Here is a 24,319-nt window from a genome sequence, read left to right as displayed (position 1 = left end):
AGCGGTTACTTCTATTTTGTATTGGTCTATATCACTGGTTTTCAAACCAGTCCTCAGGTCTCCCTAACAGGCCATATTTTGAGGATATCTGAACTGGAGCACAGGTGAAATAATCAGCTGATTAAATTAACATGGTTATTTTACCTGCTCTCATCCAAGGTAATCTTGAAAACCTGGCCTGTTGGGGAGGCCTGAGGACAGGTTTGAAAACCAGTGGTCTATATCTTCAACTGACTAAAAAACATAGTGTGCATATAGTCAAACAGTTTTAACAGACTAAACCAGATCTAAAAACACTTACTGTAACTGTAACATCCACTTATAGAACAGAGCTTCATACTGCTTATGTAAACTCTTTAGTTCAGCAGCAAAAGCAGGAGGTGAAGTCTCCAGGAGTTTGCGTAAAGTTTCCTGTTGAAAAAGATACAGCTATCTGTAATAACAAGTACAGCATAAATAAGGTGATTTGTCATTCAAATCCCTCCCAAGACATATAGCCAGTTGACAGCTAATCGTTGCTCACAGCTCGTGGAATTACGTAGGTAAAGCATCATTTTTAACCCCTTAATGACCACAGCACTTTTCCATTTTCTGTCCATTTGGGACCAAGGCTATTTTTACATTTCTGCGGTGTTTGTGTTTAGCTGTAATTTTCCTCTTACTCATTTACTGTACCCACACATATTATATACCGTTTTTCTTGCCATTAAATGGACTTTCTAAAGATACCATTATTTTCATCATATCTTATCATTTACTATAAAAAAAAATTATAAAATATGAGGAAAAAAATCGAAAAAAAAAACACATTTTTTTCTAACTTTGACCCCCAAAATCTGTTACATATCTACAACCACCAAAAAACACCCATGCTAAATAGTTTCAAAATTTTATCCTGAGTTTAGAAATACCCAATGTTTACATGTTCTTTGCTTTTTTTGTAACTTATAGGGCCATAAATACAAGTAGCACTTTGCTATTTCCAAACCATTTTTTTTTTCAAAATTAGTGCTAGTTACATTAGAACACTAATATCTTTCAGGAATCTCTGAATATCCCTTGACATGTTAATATTTTTTTTTAGTAGACAACCCAAAGTATTGATCTAGGCCCATTTTGGTATATTTCATGCCACCATTTTACCGCCAAATGCGATCAAATACAAAAAATCGTTCACTTTTTTACAAACTTTTGGTTTCTCACTGAAATTATTTACAAACCGCTTGTGCAATTATGGCATAAATGGTTGTAAATTCTTCTCTGGGATCCCCTTTGTTCAGAAATAGCAGACATATATGGCTTTGGCGTTGCTTTTTGGTAATTAGAAGGCCGCTAAATGCCACTGCGCACCACACGTGTATTATGCCCAGCAGTGAAGGGGTTAATTAGGGAGCATTTTGGGGTAATTTTAGCTTTAGTGTAGTGTAGTAGACAACCCCAACTATTGATCTAGGCCCATTTTGGTATATTTCATGCCACCATTTCACCGCCAAATACGATCAAATAAAAAAAAAAAACGTTAACTTTTTCACAATTTTAGTAAAACTGAAATCATTTACAAACAGCTTATGCAATTATGGCACAAATGGTTGTAAATAGCATACATATATGGCTTTGGCGATGCTTTTTGGTAATTAGAAGGCCGCTAAATGCTGCTGCGCATCACGCGTGTATTATGTCTAGCAGTGAAGGGGTTAATTATGTAGCTTGTAGGGAACTTGCAGGGTTAATTTTAGCTTTAGTGTAGAGCTCAGCCTCCCACCTGAAACATCAGACCCCCTGATGCCTCCCAAATAGCTCTCTTCCGTCCCCCACCCCACAATTGTCCCCGCCATCTTAAGTACTGGCAGAAACTCTGCCAGTACTAAAATAAAAGGTATATTTGGGCTTTTTTGAGTTTTTTTTTTTACATATGCTGCTGTGTAGGATCCCCCCTTAGCCCCCAACCTCACAGATCCCCCACCAAACAGCTCTCTAACCCTCCCCCTCTGCCTTAATGGGCGCCATCTTGGGTACTGGCAGCTGTCTGCCAGTACCCAGTTTAGAAAAAAATGTGCTTTTTTTAAGAAAAAATCCCTTTTTCTGTAGTGTAGCTCCCCCCACACCCAAGAACAACCCCCCCACCCCTCCAAGATCCCTTTGACTGAAGTTTATTTTTTTTAATTTTGCCCTTTTCCCCCACATAGTTACATTCTCATTTTCTGTAGTATAGCGGATCCCACCCCGTGCACGCGCCCGCCCGCCACCCTCTGTGCATGCGCGCGCGTCCACGTCAGCTCCGTCCCCCTCCACGGCCCATCGATGGCCGCCCACCCGCCTCCCAAGTCAGCTCCCACCCACCAACGATACGGGCCATCGATGTCCGGTGCAGAGAGGGTCACAGAGTGGCTCTCTCTGCATCGGATGGCCATGCAGGGTTATTGCAGGATGCCTCCATATCGAGGCATCACTACAATAACCGGAAAGCAGCTGGAAGCGAGCAGGATCGCTTCCAGCTGCTTTCCACACCGAGGACGTGCAGGGTACGTCCTCAGGCGTTAACTGCCTTTTTTTTTAGGACGTACCCTGCACGTCCTTGGTCGTTAAGGGGTTAAAGGGGTTTTTGCTCATCGTTGTTTACTGCTTAAATGAAAGTAAATACACCCTTTTTATACACAACTACATTCCTCATTATATTAAAGTGATGGTAAAAAAAAAACGCTAGTATTTACCATCACTAAAAACTGTAGTTTCAGTCATCAGTTATTAAAAAAAAAAAAGGTGCTAAAGTCACCCTTTTTGTGCCGCGGCAGCTCCCTAAAGTCAGTGGCACCAGCTACCCACTGCACAGCGCTCTTTACCAATGAGATGACGTTTCCACCTCTAAACCAATAGCGGTGCTAGGATGTCAGATGACTTTTTAAACGCTCAGATTTACCATCACTTTAAGTGAAGGGATATAAGTTAACAGACTATACAGATCATAAGTAGGCCAAATCTGGAATACTGTGTACTGTTTTGGAGACTATATCTTCAGAAAGATATAAATAAACTAGAAGCTGTTCAAAAGAGGGCTAATAAAATGGTACACAGTCTAATATATAAAACGTACAAAGATATGGAAGGCTGTAGAGCAGCACTTCCAGACAATACTACCAGATACAGTTACACTGACACCTAGAATGGCACTCCTAAACGACATACAAATCGAGTTAAACAGTGCCAAATCGTTGATAGCAAGACAATGGAAAACCCCAACCACTCATTCTAAACAAATGTGGATAGACAGAACAACGGAACTTCTATACTTAGAAGAGTACGGGTATAAAAAAAAATACTCTTATTTCCTAGACGTCAGATTTTACTGGGAACAATCCCTAAGAACCATTTAAGAACACACCCTAACACTCCCGCCACAACTGAAATTTGTGAACCACCCCATTTGACTAAAATTTTAACACTAACAAACAAAGACTACTCTCCCCCCCACGCCCCCCCCCTAACCTACTTCTTTCCCTTTCCCTCTCTACCCTACCACACTTAATCTTACTCTCTTACGATCTGAATAATGTCTTTGTTGTACAATGATCAGGTGAATGGAATCATAAGTTTTATTACAACACACCCTGTTATCTGGACAGTCGTTATAACCTGGTAATAAACAAAAAGAAAGAAGACAACTCCACTTTCAAAGCACATCGATTGGACATATAGAGGACTTTCACCTCTCGCTTTCATGATACCTCTTAGATGAATTCATAAGGTTCTTTTTTTTTTATCTTTTATTCTCTTCTTGTTTCACCAACTGATGACTAATTTATATTCTTCTTTCATGTACAACATTGTAAGATTATTATATACAAATAAAGCTTGTTGAAAAAAAAAAAAAAAATACAAAGAAAGACTATAACCTAAATATGTACAGTATAGTTTAGAGCAGGGGGGGGGGGGCATTATAGGCCCTCCAGATGTTATGGACTACATCTCCCATAATGCTCTTTCAGCCATAATGCTGGCAAAGCATCATGGGAGATGTAGTCTATAACATCTGGAAGGCCGATAGTTGCCCACCCCTGGTTTAGAGGATAGAAGGGAAAGAGGTGACATCATAGAAACCTTCAAATATATGAAGGGAGTTAATAAAGTAGAAACTGAAAGCATTTTCCACAAAAAAACAAATGCCAAAACACAAAGACTGTAAATTAATTCAAAAATGCCTGGGACATGCATAAGGCTATCCTAAGAAAAAAAGTAAAATGCAATATGGGTAGACTTGATGGGTCTTTTTGGTTATCATCTATTGTCAAATTATATGTTTCAATAAAGAGAACTTCTAAAGGTCAATAGTTTAAATGTTTTCAGAATAAGAAATATCTAAATATATAAACTTTTTCACAGTTAATAATAAGGTTAAAAACATCCAATTAAAATGTATAAAGCAAATATACCTCTAGTTTGTCTTTCAGTACCATATGCACAGACTAGTGACAAAATGTTGGAATATTAAAAGGACTCCATAAACTTACAATTTAACTAAAGACATTATGTATGTATAAATGCAGAAGGCACTTAAAGGGAAACTTGTGTCAAAATGAACTTGTATGACTCTGAAAGAGCGTGCAGTTTTAAGATACTTTCCAATTTACTTTCATTATCAAATTTTGCACAGTATTTTTATATACACACTTTCTAGGGAACAAGAGCCTACTGAGTATGTGCACAAGCGCACAGGGTATACATATACTAGCTTGCGATTGGCTGATGTCTGCCACATTATACAGTGGGCCGGATAATGAGAAAAAAATAAATTTGTCAGAAAACAAATCTATTATTTATTTGAAATTCAGAGCAGGTGTTATTGCATTGTCTTTAAATTAGGTACATGTTAATTGTGCAATTCTACTGCATTGGATGGTTCTTTAAATTTAGATCAGTCTCAAAAGGCTTTATTTTGTGTATGTGCACTCACTAGAAAAGTCAGTTCCCCAAACGAGGTACTCCAAAAGAGAAGACAAACATCTTAGTAGGTGCAAAGTAAACAGATCATCTGTACAAATGACATGCATGCCAAGATCTGTTAGAGTGCTATACCAAATGCAGAACATTCTATCCAGTTACCAGAAATGTAGAGTTTCAATGTAGACAAAAAATAAAATACAGAATGTAACCACCGGTAGTAACAGCAACACCACAAAATGTAAAAAAAATGTCACTACAAATTGTCAGTTTAATAAGTAAAATGTGATCTAGTACATGGTTTAATGATAAAAGATTTTTTACTTACATCCAATACAATACAAACTGTTGATTGTTAATTACCATGGGAAAAGGGCCCTAAATTCCTCAAGTTTTTGTTTGTCAAATATTGTCTTGTCTCTTACAAGTATTGTATCATTGTTTTACATAATTCAATTGTACCCATGGACAGCGCTGCAAAATATGTTGGTGCTTTATAAATAAAGAAAAACAACAACAACTGCTAAACAGGTTTAAATATTTTTTTTGAATGACCAATCACACCCCTCAACAAGATATCAAAGCATTTCATGGAATGGTGTAATATCCTAATTTGCTCCACATAATTATCAAGTATACATGAGACAAAGGCGTATAGAGCAAGTTTTAGCTAAGCTCAGTGAAAGTCCTTTTCTATGAAACTGCAGGTTTGTGGCTTATCAGGGTATTATATTGTATATATCTGGGATGCAGATATCAGCTTGATCTATTTATGCATGTGCTAAGCATAAGAGATTCTAAGGTTACAGGCAAATTTGACATTCGTTTAACACAGGGAATAATATTCTTTTGCCCAATCACACTTTTTTATTGGAGGCTACAATAGTGGTAAACTTGGGTAAAACACAATTTCACATTCATTTTCACTTAAGCTGACACTCACTACTGGCTGAGAGTGAACTCACACAACACTTTTTTTTTTTTTTTAAACGGATTCATCCCTATCTAACATTTTGGTCACATCTGTTGTATATGCTTATTCCCTTTTTCTTGGGATTTATATTTACAGCTGTACATCTTCTACATCATACCTATTATTATACCATTACCTTGGAACAGCTGGCTGGAATTATTTTTACAGTAGTTTGCACATTATTATATAAGTAGTATGAAAACCCAGGCAACATATACAAACTGATGCCAAATTTAAAAGGAAATGAAACTCAAAATTTTTCTTTCATGATTAAGAGAATACAATTTTTTTAAAAAGATTCCAATTTATGTCTATTATCAAATTTGGTACTTCTTATGTTATTCTTTGTTGAAGGGAGATATCTAGATAGGTACCGTACACAAGTCTGGGGCAATACATGACAGGAAATATTGCTGCCACCATCTGGTGCTCTTGCTAATGTGTAACATTGTTGCAAAACTGCTGCCATATAGCAATGCAGAAACGTGCACACTCCTGAACTTATCATCCTGCTTTTCAACAAAGCAAATAGAAGTATAATGGAAACTTATTTAAAATTGTATGGATCGGAACCATGAAAGAAAAATGTTGGGCTTTAAGTCCCTTTAAGGAAAAAAGAGAAATGCTTCCTCTTCTCTTTTTTCATGGATAGAAAATGTAATAATAGGAGTAAATTAGAAAGGTGCTTAAAATTGCATGCTCTATCTGAATCATGAAAGAAAAATTAGTTTCATATCCCTTTAAGTAGCCTGAAGCTTAGTGAGTAAGGACAGGAAATGCACTGCAGGAATTCACTGACAGAGGAGCAACTGTAGTATGTAAGTGACAAAAAGCATACAAGTCAGTACAAACCAAGGGACTTTATCGCAACAGTCAAGGAACACTAATTCCAATAAATCCAATGGTCATAACAATGGAATTAGTCATATTTACAATATAAAAAAATGAGTCTTAGATACAAATACGTTAACAATATCAAGACAGCTAAATTAAGGCACAGCACAATCTTTAACAGATCCACAAATGTTTTGGATTGCATGTTTCTGTAAATATGATTACTAACCATGTAGTAAAATCTGCACATACCTGGTCTAATTTAGGTGTCTGTAGCCTTTGTAAAGTCCGATCTGAGGTGAGAACCTTTGAACTGCTGTGAGCTTCAAAATATTCTTCCACCAAGTTGTTCTACAAAGGGAAAATATGGTGTTTTAGAATAGACTTGCCTTGGTGGAAAGCAGCAGTGCATATACAAATTAATTCCTCTTCCACAATTGTTCTCACTTTATGTAAATCTACTTAATGACTTTAAAGTAGCTAATGTTATACTTGGGATTATAGTTATGACTTAACAACACAATAAAAATGTTTATTCTAAAAGACTGATGTAACATATATAAATCCATTTGAAAGACTAAAATGTATTTAGTGCAATTTGGATTGGTAAAATGCAGGTTGTTAAAGATATCCATTATTACAATATCCTCCTCTTGGAAGGAGTTTTTATTTTTTAGGATACTTTTCCTTTTATTATATAAAAGGACTTGATCAAGATTGAAAACATAGTTGAAAAATTATTGTGCAAAACGTTTTTTCAGCTATGTGAACAGTACTAAAAGGTATGGACATACAGCTGCAGTTTTCTTTCCCTTTTTTGAAGGGGTTTTGCCTGGTGTCTGAGGTACTTTGCTTGGGGTTTTTGTGGCAGAAGGCTTCTCCGCTAGATCATCTTCAGAGTTGGAAGCTGAATAATCACTATCACTATCGGACCGCAGATTGGGTCCTGCAAGACAAAAGCAGAGTAGAGACATATCAGCAATGTTTACAATAAAATAAAGAGCTCACACACCTATTCTATTCATATTGTACCTGACAGCCTCTTCCGCAGCCTATGAGGTGTTGTGGATATGAATTCATTTTTTCTACCCTTAAGAAAAAAAAAACAAATTGTGCTGAATCAATATTTTTAACATAAAACAATCAAAAGTTTAACACAATCTGTGGTAATCTAAATTAATGTATGGAAACACACACCAATATAAGAGTTCAGAAACAATGGGAAGTGACTATACAAAAAATAATGAAGACAAGGTTAGTCAAGGCCAAAACACAGAAAATGGAATACTTTAAAATGTCTTCACAGCAACAGATATTGGAAATCCCAGATTAGTTTATGGAGCAAAACATCCAACAGTCCCCTAAATAAGGTCTAGCTTCTACTTACCTTTGAAGGGGTTTTGTTTGCTGTGGGTCCTGTTTCACAAAACAAAAACAAAGAATAAAGCAAATTTGATAGAAGTAAACTAGAAACTTTGCTTAAAATTGCATGGTCTAACTGAATCATGAGTTTCATTTCAATGTACTGCCCCTTTATGATAAATTTGATGGAGTGATTGAAGTCACATGCTCTTCTGGTACAGGATATATAGAAAGCTGCCTGTTAAGTATGGCATATTTGCTTCTTATTATTTTATACATCCAGCATATTCTGAATTACTATAGATGTTTCCATCAGATTTGTCTATGAGTTTCAAGAACACTTGACTGAGGTTTATATTCACATACTTTTGCAGCTTGCAGGTGGACTGACTGCTTCCTCTGTGTCACCTAACGTACCAAATGTCACAGTTTTTGCAGGAGTTCTGGCCATTTCAGTGGCTAAAAACAAAAAAAGTATGAAAATGTTTAGAATGCATTAACACAATGTTTTCTGTAATTGTTTTTCAACAGATAAACTCCTCCCAGCACTTGCTTTATTTAGAGGAGCCAATCTAAACTTGTTAATGATGAAGACACTATCGTTTTGTTAGCACAAATTATCATTGTTTCACAATTCCTTATTTGATCGCATCTGCTGTGGCCAATTAAGGGCAGATATGTAGCAGCCTTCGACTTGTGAAGTCTGCCATGTGCACTACCAATTGTCAGACTTAAATAACAGAAAAAGGGGGCAAAATAATAAAAGTATATTGCAAAGTTGTTTTACTACACATAATTAAACATTTTAAATAACAATCTCAAAAGGTTTTCATGTCCCTTTAAACCGTTAACTTTGAAACGGGAGCATAGCTTTGTTTGAATAACTTAAAGGGACAGTCTACTTCAACATTTTTATTGGTTAAAAGATAGATAATGCCTTTACCAACCATACCCCACCTTTGTACAACCAACATTGTTATATTAATATACTTTATAACCTTTAAACCTCTAAATTCCTGCCCATTTCTAAGCCACTACCGACCACCTCTTACCTCAGTGCTTTTTATAGCTTTTCACAGCTAGACAATGCAAGCTTATGTATGCCATATAGCCAACACTGTGCTCACTCCTGTGGAGTTATGCATGAACCAGCACTAATTGGCAAAAATGCAAGTCGGTAAATAGAACTGAGGTAATGGGGCAGTCTGCAGAGGTTTAGAGACAAGGCAATCAGAGAGGAAAAAAGTATATTAATATAACTGCGTTGGTTATGGAAAACTGGGGAATGGGTAATAAAGGGATTATCTATCTTTTTAAACAATTTAGTCTCAGCTCTAACATAACATTGTTTATTGAATTTCTACTGAAAATATATGGGAACCTGCTGAAGTCTTCGTTCTGTGGGATAGCATGTCATGTCAGGCTTTATAACCACTTGGCTTGCTTTTACTTATTTGTTGCAAGCCCTTTGTACTGTTTTTCTACCAGCAATTAATGTCACCCATTCAGACATATAAAATACTGTTGCATTTTAATACTTTTTTTTATATGTTATTAAATATTAAATCATATAAAAGGAATAGCGCTAAGCAGTTCCCATGCAGTAATAAAAATTATAATTACAAAATCAATAGAGGAAAAAAAAAAAAATCAATAATGTAGCAAAAGATCACACATAAAATAAAAGGAATTCAATTGAGAACAAAGATAAAAGAAACTCCCAAATGACTACTACTTCACTTAGATGTAAGTGATAAAACATCATGTTTAAAGATAAAATAGTATTAGTAAACCCTTTTTATAATCTGCTTACATGTTTTGTTATTTATTATAGTGTTTAAAGGCTATGTTGCCTAAAGCAAGTTATTTCCTTCACTTATCTGGTAAAGGATAACAGGAGCTAATATTATTGGTTGTCATATAAACATTGTATCCCATTGTACTGACTGTACCTTATGCAGCTATAAGTCCTTATACTTAATACATAAATACTCAAATTTTAAAATGTTTACACATATTAGCAAAAGTTATGACCGTACTTGTTCAAAGAGCATATAATTATATATAGTCTCAGAAATAACACATGGCACTGCAAGCTCTCTGAGCAGGTACAGCGTTTGAATGAGAGTGCACGAACAAATATGCACTTATGTCCCAAGGACAGTAACGGCTATCACTAAGACTGATCATTATACTAGAAGCATTTTTGCCATTTCTTTTCATTCATGTTTATTTCAAATGTCAGTTTTAGCTCCCCTTAAATAACTTGTGATTTCAGATCTAGCTAAAATGCTCTAGCATCTTGGCCCTTGTCTTAGTTTTATTGACAAAGCGAATAACCACGTCTTTACAGAAGGGGTGGCCGATTCATAGAGTACACTTCCAATAAGGGTGGTAGGGACAAATACAGCAATGGAAGTCAAGTATTTACTATACATAGACCATCCTAAAGATTAGTTAAAGTCACAAAAAGCTGCTGGGTAAAACTAAAGTAGAGTGGTTATTACTTGCATGTTCAGGTGAAAAATAATATCATGGCATCTCTCTTCAAAGCTATTCTCCTCTTTCAAACCTTTATAGTTGTTAGTTGGTTAAGCGCTGCATCTTCATACTTGGTGCCACCATCTTGGAACTTAGATATCCTTGCATCCTGTGACAGAAGCAGTGCTCATCCACAGATATTGCTGGCTTTTTGGCAAGAGTATTGTGTGCTTTTGGTTAGTGGGCAAGGTAAAAGAAAAATCAGGAGATTTACATTTTGCAGGGGCTGTATTGTGCATGTGGCTAATACAGCCGATTTGTGAATATGCACCACTTCTGTCACAGGGTGTGACAATACCTAACATGCAAGATGGTGGCACCTAGTGTTAAGGTGTCGCTCTTCACCAACTGGCACCTGTAATGGTTTTAAAATAAGATAACTTTAAAGAGAGCAGCAACCACAGGAGGAAAAACAATAGCTGGGAGAACAGCAAGCGTGGCTTTGTAGTTGTACCCAGCAGTTGAAATGTCCTTTTAGCCCTGCACTTCAGATTGAAATAAAAGCCTTCTGCAGTCAGTATAGTGATACACAGTGAAGTTTTTTCCCCCTCATCCTATTACTCACCATAAAACTGGTTAAGGTTATCTGTTGTCAAAACATAGGTTACTATGACTCTTACTAGCCTGTATGCATCTGTTCATTATACTTCATATCTCCATGCTCTGTAGCAGATTACAATGGGTTAAAATGCCTAAAGTTGCTACTTTACTTATTGTTGCACCTTGCTACATTTCACAACTCTGAATCATGACAGCCACCCCTTCTCTAACACAATACAGCCATTTCTTATTTGCACTTTAAAGGGACATGAAACCAATTTTTTTTTCTTTTATTATTCAAACAGAGCATATATTTTAAAACAACTTTAAAATTTACTTCTATTATCAAATTTGCTGTGTGTTCTTGTTATCCTTTGTTGAAAAGCTGGAAGGTAAGCTCATGAGTGCTATTTCCTGTCATGTAGTGCTCTAGACATGTGCACGCAGCGTATCTAGATAGTTCTTAAACAAAGAATAACAAGAGAAACAAGAGAACCAAACAAATTTGATAACAGAAGTAAATTGGAAACGTTTTAAAAATTGTATTCTCTATCTGTATCATGAAATAAATGTTTTGGGTTTCATGTCCCTTTAACACCTTATGGACCAAGGACGTACAGGGTACGTCCTACAAAAAAGGTCCTAACAACCAAGGACGTACCCTCAGGGGTTTCAAGCAGTGGAAGTGACCCTGATCGCTTTCAAGGTTTTGCCGTGATGCCTCAATATTGAGGCATCACTGCAATACCTTTTTTGCACACGAATGCAGAGAGAGACACTCTGTGGCCCTCTCTGTATCGGCCAGTGATGGTGCCGATCGTTGGTGGGTGGGAGCCATTTGAGGGAGGCAGGTGAGCGGCCCATCGCTGGCAAACTTCCGGCCAGCAGTGTTAAAACACTTGCGGGTGTGCACGGGGGGCGATCTGCACATTTGAAGTGGGGCGAGAGAGTGGTGAGAGAGGGAGGGGGAAATAATGTTGGGAACGGAATCTGGGAGGGGGCAGCTACACTACAGAAAAAGATATACAATATATAAAAATGTGCACATTTATTGAAAAGTGGGAACTGGCAGACAGCTACCAGTATCCAAAATGGCAGCAAATAGTGAGAGGGGGGATTAGAGAGCTGTTTGGGGGGGGGGGGAGCTCAGGGAGGATCCTGCACTGCAGAAAATATATAATTTAAAAAAAACTAATTAAAAAAAAAAAAAAAAAAAAAAACTTTTTATTTTTATACTGGCAGACTTTCTGCCAGTACTAAAGATGGCGGTGACAATAGTGAGGTGGGGGAGGGAAGAGAGCTGTTTGAGAGTGGTCAGGAAGGGATCAAGGGGTGAGATGTGTCAGGTGGGAGGCCCATCTCTACACTAAAGCTAAAATTAACCCTTCAAGCTACCTAATTAACCCTGTCACTGCTGGGCATAATACAAGTGTGGTGTGCAGCGGCATTTAGCGGCCTTCTAATTACCAAAAAGTAATGCCAAAGCCATAAATGTCTGCTATTTCTAAACAAAGGGGACCCCAGGGAAGCATTTACAACCATTTGTGCCATACTTGCACAAGTTGTTTGTAAATAATTTCAGTGAGAAACGTAAAGTTTGTAAAAAAGTTAGTAGAAAAGTTAACCATTTTTTTTATTTTAGCAAAAAGAAAAATTTCAAACGGATCTTTATTGGAGAATAAAACAAACAGCATAAAAGCCAAATATGGGTCACAGCATAGAAAGAAAATATGTCCTACACTTTTCGGCAGCCCTCTGACTTAATCATGGACAATTTTTTTTTAATTTGATCGCATTTGGTGGTAAAATGGTGGCATGAAATATACCAAAATGGGCCTAGATCAATACTTTTGGTTGTCTACTAAATGAAAATATATACATGTAAAGGGTTATTTAGGGATTCCTGACAGATATCAGTGTTACAATGTAATTATCGCTAATTTTGAGAAAAAAAAGGTGCTACTTGTATTTATTGCCCTATAACTTGCAAAAAAAGCAAAGAACATGTAAACATTGGGTATTTCTAAACTCAGGACAAAATTTAGAAACTATTTGGCATTGGTGTTTTTTGGTAGTTGTAGATGTGTAACAGATTTTGGGGGTCAAAGTTGGAAAAAAAGTGTTTTTTTTTTTCTTCATTTTTTTAATTTTTTCATTATATTTTATATATTTTTTATAGTAAATTATAAGATATGATGAAAATAATGGTATATTTAGAAAGTCCATTTAATGGCGAGAAAAAACGGTATATAATATGTGTGGGTACAGTAAATGAGTAAAAGGAAAATTACAGCTAAACACAAACACAGCAGAAATGTAAAAATAGCCCTGGTCCCAAACGGTCAGAAAATGAAAAAGTGCTGTGGTCTTAATGTCTCCTTTAAGAGACACTGAACCAAAATTTGCTCTTTCGTGATTCAGATAGAGCATTACATTTTAAGCAACTTTCTAATGTACTCCTATTATCAAATTTTCTTCATTCTCTTCTTATCTTTATTTGAAATGCAAGAATGTAAGTTTAGATGCCGGCCCATTTTTGGTAAACAACCTGGGTTGTTCTTGCTGATTGGTGGATAAATTCATCCACCAATAGAAAAGTGCTGTCCAAAGTACTAAACAAAACAAAAAAAAAAAAAAGCTTAGATGTAGTCTTTCAAATAAAGATAGCAAGAGAACAAATAAAAATTGATAATAGGAGTAAATTAGAAAGTTGCTTAAAATGGCATGCTCTATCTGAATCACAAAAGAATTTGAATTTGGGTTGTGTCCCTTTAATGTTGCTATTTGGGTCCCCATATAAAGAGGTCCTTGCATGAAGTACTTGCTACTGATACTGAGTGGTAGTTCATGGAAGTCAAAACTCATTTGAGTCTAATAATCCAGATTTATTTTTAAATGCAAATCTGCATTTATAATTCAAATTAAGCAATAACTAGCATAACCGAATAAAACAATACCCAACCAAAATGCATTTCTGAAAGATTAGTTAAGCAATCTTTACATTTATATTTAGTAAGAGGGACTAACATGTAAAAGTCGCACAATACTAAAGTGTATGGCTTTACTTTCTTACCAAGCTGTGCCATTTTGTTTGAACGTTTGATGGTGTAAAAAGAGTAAACTTCGCTTCCACCTGTGCTGAGACCAAGTCCATTTTTCTGGGGATCTATTTAAAAAAAAAAGTGAAAATGTAATATGACCAATATATATATATATATATATATATATATATATATATATATAAAGACCATTATAAAATTTTATGGAATTACCTTGGACATCAGATCCCAATATTTCAACATAGTCCAGCTCCTTCCACGTCTCTTGAGTCTCATCTTCTACATTTTCTTTCCCACTCTTAATTAAATTCTTCACATTAACTATACGCTGAGATGCGGCACTGCTCCTTAGTTTCACCCCTGTAATTATAAGCATGCTATTAAACAGTGATTATTGTTGTCTTGAACTTGGAAGCAAAATTACATCTCATAAACAAAGATAGCCGACAATGTGTGGGCATTACAAAGCCTATACAGAAAGCTTAGACAGAAAGGCATGATGCCACTCATTTGAAGGAGTTTCCTCTATTGAATAAGGGGTCACTCACCCCTCTAACATGCAGGTACAACTGAATAACGGATGATAGTGGCAACTACCTTACAGCATTTGACCAGTTTTGATGTGTCTGGCAGATCTAAAAAACTCCTTACTACCCCCTGACCATATAAATATTCTAAAGGTCCCACCACTTAAATCAGGGGTTCATGTCCTTATAGCATTCATGTGATTGTCAAAGTGCGAATGACCTGGCAATTGGTGTTAATTTTCTTTTGCGTTGTTGTTAGAGCAGAGATACTCGTTTTAAGGGGGTTATCCTAATAATCTGGAGAAGCGGGTGACTGTAAAAATTGGTGGTATTTTACGGAGGGTGGCTGTAAGGCATAACATTAAGGAGACCAAAACCTTGACCATAGAGCTTAATATCAAGGGAAATTTGATATTGTAGGTGACCCTACCCTCTACGCCTATTCTTAAAGTGACATTAAACCCACAATTTTTCTTTCATGAGTCAGAGAATACAATTTTAAACAATATCCCAATTTACTTCTATTATCTAATTTGCTTCATTCTTTAGATATCTTTTGTTAAAGAAATAGCAATGCACATCAATGAGCCAATCACGAGGCAAATACGTGCAGCCACCAGAAGCTACTGAGCATATCTAGATATGCTTTTCAGTAAAGAATATCAAGAGAATGAAGCAAATTAGATTATATAAGTAAATTAGAACGTTGTTTAAAATGGTATTCTCTATCTGAATCATGAAAGAAAAAATTTGGGTTTAATGTTCCTTTAAATTTATTTAATTTACTTCCACCTTTTTCATCTCTCTCCTTGCTGTGCATAGAACTCTGGGCATATCATAGAAGACATTACCTTGCAAATTCAAGTCAGTTGGTACCTTTGAAGTTAAAGAGTGAAATAGTAATGAAGTGGTATATCACACGCTCCTAGAACTGTCAATATCTGTATTGAAGATGTATATAGGATAATTTTTTCTTGCACATATTTTTGTCAGTGGTTTTTTTTTTTTTCATTTTATTATTATTATTTTTATCATTTATTTGTATAGCGTCACAAAATTCAGTAGCGCTGGGTATTTTGCAGTACCAAGAGGGTTTGAGTAGGGTCAACATATGTTGTCAAAAATGAGGGTCATCCATCTTCAAAGTCAGAATTTTGTTCATTTGATATTTTATTCCTTCTTCTCATTTTCTGCATAAATTGCAAAATGTCAAAAGTACCAAAAATGTTATTTTAATTTTCAATGGCTAATTTTCTATGTGAATTAAAGCTAAATGTGGAAACACAATGTTTGATTTTAGAATTTATAAAATTATTCCTTGTTTTTAATAGTGTAAAGGATGAACAACAATACACCATATCATTCCTGTTTTTGCATTGCCCGTGACAATTTTTTGCCATTTCTGGGGATACCTGAATTTTTTTTTCTAGTACATAAACTACCATTATTATTTTATATAAATAGTACAGGTATTGTTTCAGGGAATGTGAAATATTAAAAACACCTTCAGTGCATATGTTTGACGCGGCTCTGCAATGAAGGGGTTACAATGGGGTGTCCAAACTTTGCTCTCCAGAGGTTTTGGACTACATTTCCGATGATGCTCAGCCAGCATTTTATCTAAATGAGCATCATGGGAAATGTAGTTCCAAAACCTCTGGAGAGCAAAGTTTGGACACCCTACATTAACCCTTTATCACACCCTCTCTCATCTCATTCCAATCTGTGTGTAAGCTTCCTGCGCACAGATCTGCCAGGCGCTTGCGCAGAATATCCCTGGAGTGCGAGCAAGCAAAGTGACAAATTTTCCGCTTGAGTCTAATGTACTGTTGTTTATTTTAATTTTTTAACCAGCAGCATTATCTAGTATGCTTTAGCGGCAGACATCAACATAAATACAAAATAGTGGATGTGCAAAGAGCAGATGTGCAGGACACTTATTAACCCAGAATGCTTTACCCCTGAGTACTTTAACAGCGAAGCTGATTTCGATATTGAACCCCAAAAGTTATCATAAAAATTAATATGTAGAAAAGTTTCTAATTTACAACAAATATTATAACTAGTGATGCGAGGAATCTCCAAACCTTCTTGTTTGTCAGTGATATGTTCCAGAACATCTTCATCTGACACAAACTGTACGTGCAGGGTCTTGCTGCTTTTAACATTTTCCTGGCTCATGTTTGAAAACCCGCAAGAGAAGCAGTCACATTATCCACACCCACGCGTGTCACGGTACTCCCACTTCACGTGTTACAGGGTCTCGCGCCACTCTCCTGTCAGGGTACACCGAAGACAGCAAAGCAAACCAACCTCAGTACGATGGCTTACGCTTCAACCAATCAACCAGCCCATCTAAGTACCGAAGCCAATCAAAAGTAGACAATACTGAAACGCTAGCAATTTGGTGGGTTGAATTTTTTACACTAGCCAATCAGAATTAGATTTGTATCCTGAACACGTTAAGGTAATGCATGTGAGCTGCCATGTTTGTTGTTGAATAATAGTAGTTCAGGTTAGTGTTCGTTGTATACTTGTTAGAATGTGATGTGTATTGTTCTAGTATATTGTGTAATTTACAGACTACAGGGTGATTATATTTAGAGGGCAATCTGATCGCTGTTGTTTGTGTGGGAACGTTACACAGCACCGATTTACCAGCAACATGGGAGATGGAAAGGCTACAGCATATGTTCGCTTTGTTATTTTGTATGTGTAGCTGGTTATTTGTCATAAGGTTATGAGTGATCATTAGTTAAAAATAGAATGTGGAGGTAGAAAGTGAAACAAATAAATACCCCTATAAATGTATATCTCCTTCAAATGTGTATCTCTAAAGTGGGTGCTGTTGATTGCAATTGTACAGTGCTTTATTTTTGTCCCTCAGACAATAAATACACTGTAGTCACAATTTACAAAGCGTGAGCCACACACTTATAAAAGAGGGATGAAGAAACAAATGTGTTACATGTTATCCCCTTCTTGTTTTGTTCCTAAATTTGTAGGTTGTGGAATAAGATTGCTGTCAAAAAGGCAAGCGTGTGTGATTCTTTACCTTTGTACATGAATTGTGACATATGTATACAAATCTACATTTTCAAATACAATTTTTTTTTAGAGTACAAATCTTTAATTACAAATGCAATTCAATTTTTTGGGAAGAATACTTATTTTTTGGAAGTACAATCTTGTTTTTTTTTTTTTTGGAATTCCAATTTTCTTTTTTGGAAATACAATATGATTTTATCTTTTGGAAGCAAAATTCTTTTTTTTTTTTTTTTTTTTATTTATTATTATTAAAGGGACAGTTTAGTCAAAAAATTTCTGAAAGTTTGTGGCCGCGGGTACCAGCTATAGATAAGCTTTGTAAACACAGCCAGCAGAAGAAATTACACTCCCAGTGTGATAAAGCAGAGATAAGGTAATAAAATGTTGATTTTCCATTGTTCTCTCAAAGTACTGGTGATTGTTTTAAGGACAGATATAAGATAAAGTTGCAGGTATATGTACACAATGTGATACAGTGATGAGATCTGATTATACCTACAAGCTCAACCCATTTTATTAGGTTGTGGCTTCAAAACACAAAATCAGAGCTTTAATATACACAAATAAGCCTTAAAAAGCTATTTTTCATACATTTTTTACTCTGCAGTTGGTAAAAAAAGTAATTGTAAACACATTAAGGGAAAAACTATTTTACAGTATACTGTCCCTTTAAGTACACTTCTAGAATGTGTCAAAACACTGTTAAGATCTAGTTCCAATTTTGCTAAAGGACTTGAGATGTCACAGCATTCACTTTGCCCGGAAAGTAAAAAAACAGTATAAAAAAATAAATCTAGTGTATTTCCCATTTTGCTAAAGGACTTATGATGTCAACAGGCAATATAGCATATTGTAAGGTCAAAGGACAGATCGTTGAACAATGTAGGGCATAGACCGTCAAATCACCACTATACAACCCGCATATGACCACTTCTCACAGCCTCTTTAATGTACACTACGATATAGATGTAGACAATGTCCCCAAAAATACTTGCGGTTATTGCCGCAACAATCCTCAGTAACAGATGATAGCGGCTCAATCCCTCAGGATCATCCACCGCTCGCTCCTCCAGAACTGTTATCCTGCTATTAGCCCATTTCCTCCAACCAGAGTTTACTCATGTCATCAGCAAGAGCCGGGGAACGCCACAGGCCACACGTGCGTTGTGTATGGTGAGGAAACAGTTCTGAAGGAGTGAGCGGTGGATTATCAAGCTTTTCATGATCCGGCTTTATGAATGAGATATGTTACATTGTTGGTCTGTTATTTTGTGCTGGGATTATTAATATTTATTCATTTTAGTATGTGCCGGGAAAGTAGCTGCTCCTTTGCTTCAATTAAAAGTTGAGAAATAGCTGACAATTCCATCACATAAACATCTCAGGTAAACTTTTTAATATTTATCATGTAACATACAACATGGCTTAACATGCCAGAAGTGATTATTCTCATTTGCATCATACAACACTATAAAGAGGAATATTGATTTTCATGTGTTTTCAGCACCCACTTTACAGATACACATTTATAGGGGTATTTATTTGTTTCACTTTCCACCTCCACATACTATTCTCCCCCTTCAATCCATCCTAAATGCCTCTGCCAGGTTAATCAACCTTTCCCATCGCTCTGTATCTGCTGCACCTCTCTGTGAGTCCCTCCATTGGCTCCCCATTCACAGCAGAATTAAAGGGACATGAAACCCAGAATTTTTCTTTCATGATTCAGACAGAGAATACAATTTTAAACAACTTTCTAAATGACTTCTATTTGTCAGCTGTATAGAATCAGTCCAGGATTAGACCCAACTGCTAGAATGAAAATATAAACACACGCTAGCACACTGAGAGGAAACCAGGACGTGACCCACTCAGGAAATAAATAAAAACAGTTATGCAGGAAAATAAAACTGTGTACTCACAGGTGATGCAGGGACACGGAACAGTCTCTAGATGAGATGAGGGAGTACAAGGTACAGTGACTTTGAAGCAGGTTGAGGATGATCCGTTAGAGTAGTCAGGCAAAGCAGAAGTCAGTATCACTTTAAAGCAGGCAGAGGATGATCAATGTCCCTTTAAGCAGGTTTAAGGATGAGGCAGCAGAGTGGTCAGGCAAAGCAATGGTCAATGTCCCTTTAAGCAGGTTTAAGGATGAGGCAACAGAGTGGTCAGGCAAAGCAATGGTTAATGTCCCTTTAAGTAGGTTTAAGCATGATGCAGCAGAGTGGTCAGGCAAAGCAATGGTCAATGTCCCTTTAAGTAGGTTTAAGGATGATGCAGCAGAGTGGTCAGGCAAAGCAATGGTCAATGTCCCTTTAAGTAGGTTTAAGGATAATGCAGCAGAGTGGTCAGGCAAAGCAATGGTCAATGTCCCTTTAAGTAGGTTTAGGGATGATGCAGCAGAGTGGTCAGGCAAAGCAATGGTCAATGTCCTTTTAAGCAAGTTTAAAGGGACAGTCTACACCAGAATTTTTATTGTTTTAAAAGATAGATAATCCCTTTATTACCCATTCCCCAGTTTTGCATATTATTATTATTATTATCGGTTATTTGTAGAGCGCCAACAGATTCCGCAGCGCTATAAACAAAGGGGGGAGTACAACAAAACAATAATATGGTAGAGGGCCCTGCCAAGAGTTGCACTGTTGTACTCAGCTCTTAAGAAGGTGATCCACAAACAGCTGGACTATTAGGCTTACATGCTAAGAGGGTTCAGGGGATTGCAGTGGAGGAGAGGAACTGGTATTAGGAAAGGTTAGCGTAGGTTGTATGCGTCCCTGAACAGTAGAGTCTTTAGGGAGCACTTGAAGCTTTTAAAACTAGAAGAGAGTCTTATGGAGCGAGGCAGAGAGTTCCATAACCAACACAGTTATAATAATATACTTTTAACTAGGGATGCACCGAAATTTCGGCCGCAGAAAGTTTCGGCCGAAAATGGCATTTTTGGCTATTTCGTTTTTTTAGCCTGTTATTTTCGGTAAAATTATTGTGTAGCATGTTTCAAATTTGATGCTAGCCTAGACCTGCTGTTTAAGTTTATTACTTGACTTACTGTTCTGCATATAATGAGTTTTCTAGGACTATACTTTATTTGGATAATTAGTAAAAAAAAAAAAAAAAACTGCTAAATATGATTCTGTTACATAGAACTAAATGAAGAATAATACAGTATATTGATATTTACAATTGTTTTAAGTAGGGATGCACCCAAATTTTGGTTGCAGAAACATTTTGGCTGAAAATGGCATTATTGTTTGCCTGTTTTTTTTTTTTTTTCTTGGTACAATTATTGCGTAGCATATTATTGTTTTAAGATATTTTTGTCCAATTTTAGGGTGTTACTTTCAATAAAAGTGTGGGATTTTTTTATTGGCTCTAATTATGCAAAAAAAAACTAAAAAAAAAATTAATAATTTGAAAAAATACATTTTCGGTATCTGTTTCGGTTTTCGGCCAAGTGCATCCAGGATTTTCGGATTCGGTTTCGGTCCAAAATTTCCATTTCGGTGCATCACTACTTTTTACCTCTGTGATTATCTTGTATCTAAGCCTCTGCAAACTGCCCATTTTTTCAGTTCTTTTGACAGACTTGCAATCTAGCCAATCAGTGCCTGCTCCCAGATAACTTCACGTGCATGAGCACAGTGTTATCTATATGAAATACGTGAACTAACACCCTCTAGTGGTGAAAAACTGTTAAAATGCAATCTGAAAGAGGTGGGCTTCAAGGTCTAAGAAATTAGCATATGAACCTCCTAGGTTAAGCTTTCACTAAGAATACCAAGAGAACAAAGCAAAATTGGTGATAAAAGTAAATTGGAAAATTGTTTAAAATTGCATGCTCTATCTGAATCATGAAAGTTTATTTTGGCCTAGACTGTCCCTTTAAGGATGAGGCAGCAGAGAAAACACTCACAGAGCCAGGAAGCGGGAACGCTATCCGACAAACAGGTACCAGAGGAAAGTCCTGACAAAGATTTAAAGGCCGGTGACGTAACGCAGGAAGGCCGCGTCACATTGCTAGGCAACGTGACACGGTGATACAGAGAGAGATCCGTGAGCCACAGCGACACGGCAATGATTGGATCATGACACTATTATCTTATTTCCTTCATTCTTTTGGTATCATTTGTCGAAGGAGCATGGGTGAGCCAATGACAATCAGTATATATATATATATATATATATATATATATATATATATATGCAACCACCAATCAGCAGATATAACCTAGGTCCTTTGCTGCTCCTGAGCTTGCCAAGATAAACCTTTTTAGCAAAGGATAACAAGAGAAGGAAGCAAATTACATAATAGAAGTAAATTGGAAAGTTGTTTAAAGGGACAGTCAAGTCCCCAAAAAACGTTCATGATTTAAATAGGGAATGTAATTTTAAACAACTTCCCAATTTACTTTTATCACCAATTTTGCTTTGTTCATTTGTTATTCTTAGTTGAAAGCTAAACCTAGGATGTTCATATGCTAATTTCTTAGACCTTGAAGACTGCCTCTAATTTGAATGCATTTTGACCACTAGACGGCATTAGTTTATGTGTTTCATATAGATAACATTGAGCTCATGCACATGAAGTGACCTAGGAGTGAGCACTAATTGGCTAAAATGCAAGTCTGTCAAAAGAACTGAAATAAGGGGGTAGTCAGCTCTCACCAACACCAATCCCCACTACCTATCCTTTCTAATAAACAAGTATACTCCAGCCCACCCACTTAGATCCAACACTGACCTGCTCCTTGCATCCGCGACTATCACCTCTTCTCATGCTAGACTGCAGGACTTTTGTTGTGTAACACTCTCCCTCATGCTGTCAGGCTTTGCCCTAATCTTTCTTCCTTTAAATGTTCCCTGAAGACTTTTTTGTTCAGGGAAGCCTACCACCCTACTCAGTAATACATTAATTTCAATTATCTAACATTTCCCTCATATAATTCTGCATTAACATCTTTATCAGTCTTGCAGTCCTCACCTCCTGTTTCTCAACCTCCTACCCTTCTAGACTGTAAGTTCCCACAGTAATAGGGCCCTCAATTCCTCCTGTATGTGTTTGTAAAATTTTGTTTTGTCTCTTACCAGTTTTATATTATTGTTTTATTTAAATTAATTGTACCCATGGACAGCGCTGCAGAATTTGTTGGCGCTTCATAAATAAAGTATAACAATAATAATAATGGTAGCAGCAAATACTAACTGTAGCATGTGGTCTTCTTTCAGAGAAAGTTTTATATGTTTTTACCACACAACATGATTTAACATTCCCAAAGTAATTATTCAGCCTTGTTTTATAATAATAATGACCTAAGGGATATTGATTTTGAAGATTTAATCACAACTTTTATATTGGCAGCTTTTCTTCTCCACATTTAATTGAAAGCAAGAAAACAGCTTACTTTCCGGGCAAAGTGAATGCTGTGACATCTCAAGTCCTTTAACAAAATGGGAACTAGATCTTAACAGTGTACTTGTACACAGTGTACTTCCAAAAAAATTAATTCTATTTAATTAAATACAGGTAGACCTCAGTTTACGCCAGGGTAAGGTTCCAGAAGGAATGGTTGTAAATAGAAACCGTTGTAAATTGAAACCCAGTTTATAATGTAAGTCAATGGGAAGTGAGAGAGAGAGGTTCCAGGCCCCTCTCAAAGTTGTCATAAGTAACACCTAATACATTATTTTTAAAGCTTTGAAATGAAGACTTTAAATGCTAAACAGCATTATAAACCTAATGAAATAATCACACAACACAGAATATATAATTAAACTAAGTTAAAGGGACAGTCTAGGCCAAAATAAACTTTCATGATTCATATAGGGCATGTCATTTTAAACAATTTTCCAATTTACTTTAATCACCAATTTTGCTTTGTTCTATTGGTATTCTTAGTTGAAAGCTTAACCTAGGAGGTTCATATGCTAATTTCTTAGACCTTGAAGCCCACCTCTTTCAGATTGCATTCTAACAATTTTTCACCACTAGAGGGTGTTAGTTCACGTATTTCATATAGATAACACTGTGCTCGTGCACGAGAAGTTATCTGGGAGCAGGCACTGATTGGCTAGACTGCAAGTCTGTCAAAAGAACTGAAAAAAGGGGCAGTTTGCAGAGGCTAAAAGTATATTATTAAAACTGTTGGTTATGCAAAACTGGGAAATGGGTAATAAAGGGATTATCTATCTTTAAAAAAAAAAAAAAAATTCTGGTGTAGACTGTCCCTTTAAATGAACAAAAAGATTTGCTAAACAGCATTATAAACCTAACAAAATAATCACACAACAGAGACTTCACTTGCATTTTTCTGCAAACAGTTCTTTCTATGCATTCCAATCTGTACTGTTTTATAGACAGGAAGATCTTGCTCCTTTGAAATCTGCTTGATAGCTCAGATTTGGTTAAACTGATTGATTTCAGCTTGCTTGGCTTTGCTGCAACACCAGCGGAGAGCTCCACCTACTGGCTATTTTAATAAATGCACTGCTTCTCAATG

At 36.3% G+C, this 24,319-nt stretch overlaps 2 protein-coding genes across 6 annotated transcripts in view; one reads left to right on the top strand and one right to left on the bottom strand.

Moving 5' to 3' along the window:
* The window catches only part of ORC2 (origin recognition complex subunit 2), a 152,806-nt gene extending 135,811 nt beyond the window's left edge, over positions 1 to 16,995 (bottom strand). Inside the window, exons 1-9 of the mRNA XM_053698709.1 lie at positions 16,859 to 16,995; positions 14,458 to 14,604; positions 14,259 to 14,351; positions 8,471 to 8,563; positions 8,130 to 8,158; positions 7,775 to 7,832; positions 7,537 to 7,688; positions 6,995 to 7,093; positions 302 to 411 (exon numbers count right to left, since the gene is read on the bottom strand). Of these exons, the coding sequence (XP_053554684.1) occupies positions 302 to 411; positions 6,995 to 7,093; positions 7,537 to 7,688; positions 7,775 to 7,832; positions 8,130 to 8,158; positions 8,471 to 8,563; positions 14,259 to 14,351; positions 14,458 to 14,604; positions 16,859 to 16,952 (875 nt within the window). The 5' untranslated portion in view covers positions 16,953 to 16,995. The remainder of the gene's footprint in view (positions 1 to 301; positions 412 to 6,994; positions 7,094 to 7,536; positions 7,689 to 7,774; positions 7,833 to 8,129; positions 8,159 to 8,470; positions 8,564 to 14,258; positions 14,352 to 14,457; positions 14,605 to 16,858) is intronic.
* A 64-nt stretch (positions 16,996 to 17,059) lies between these two features.
* The window catches only part of QNG1 (Q-nucleotide N-glycosylase 1), a 115,073-nt gene continuing 107,813 nt past the window's right edge, over positions 17,060 to 24,319 (top strand). The window contains exon 1 of one of the 5 annotated variants that reach the window (XM_053698712.1): positions 17,060 to 17,178. The gene's annotated coding sequence lies outside the window, so the exon portion shown is untranslated. The other 4 variants (XM_053698710.1, XM_053698715.1, XM_053698713.1 and 1 more) reach the window with 4 other exon arrangements.

Source organism: Bombina bombina, chromosome 1 (genome assembly GCF_027579735.1).
Source record: "Bombina bombina isolate aBomBom1 chromosome 1, aBomBom1.pri, whole genome shotgun sequence".
NCBI lineage: Eukaryota > Metazoa > Chordata > Amphibia > Anura > Bombinatoridae > Bombina > Bombina bombina.
The sequence above is the reverse complement of the archived record's forward strand: the minus strand, read 5'-3'. Positions and strand labels throughout refer to the sequence as shown.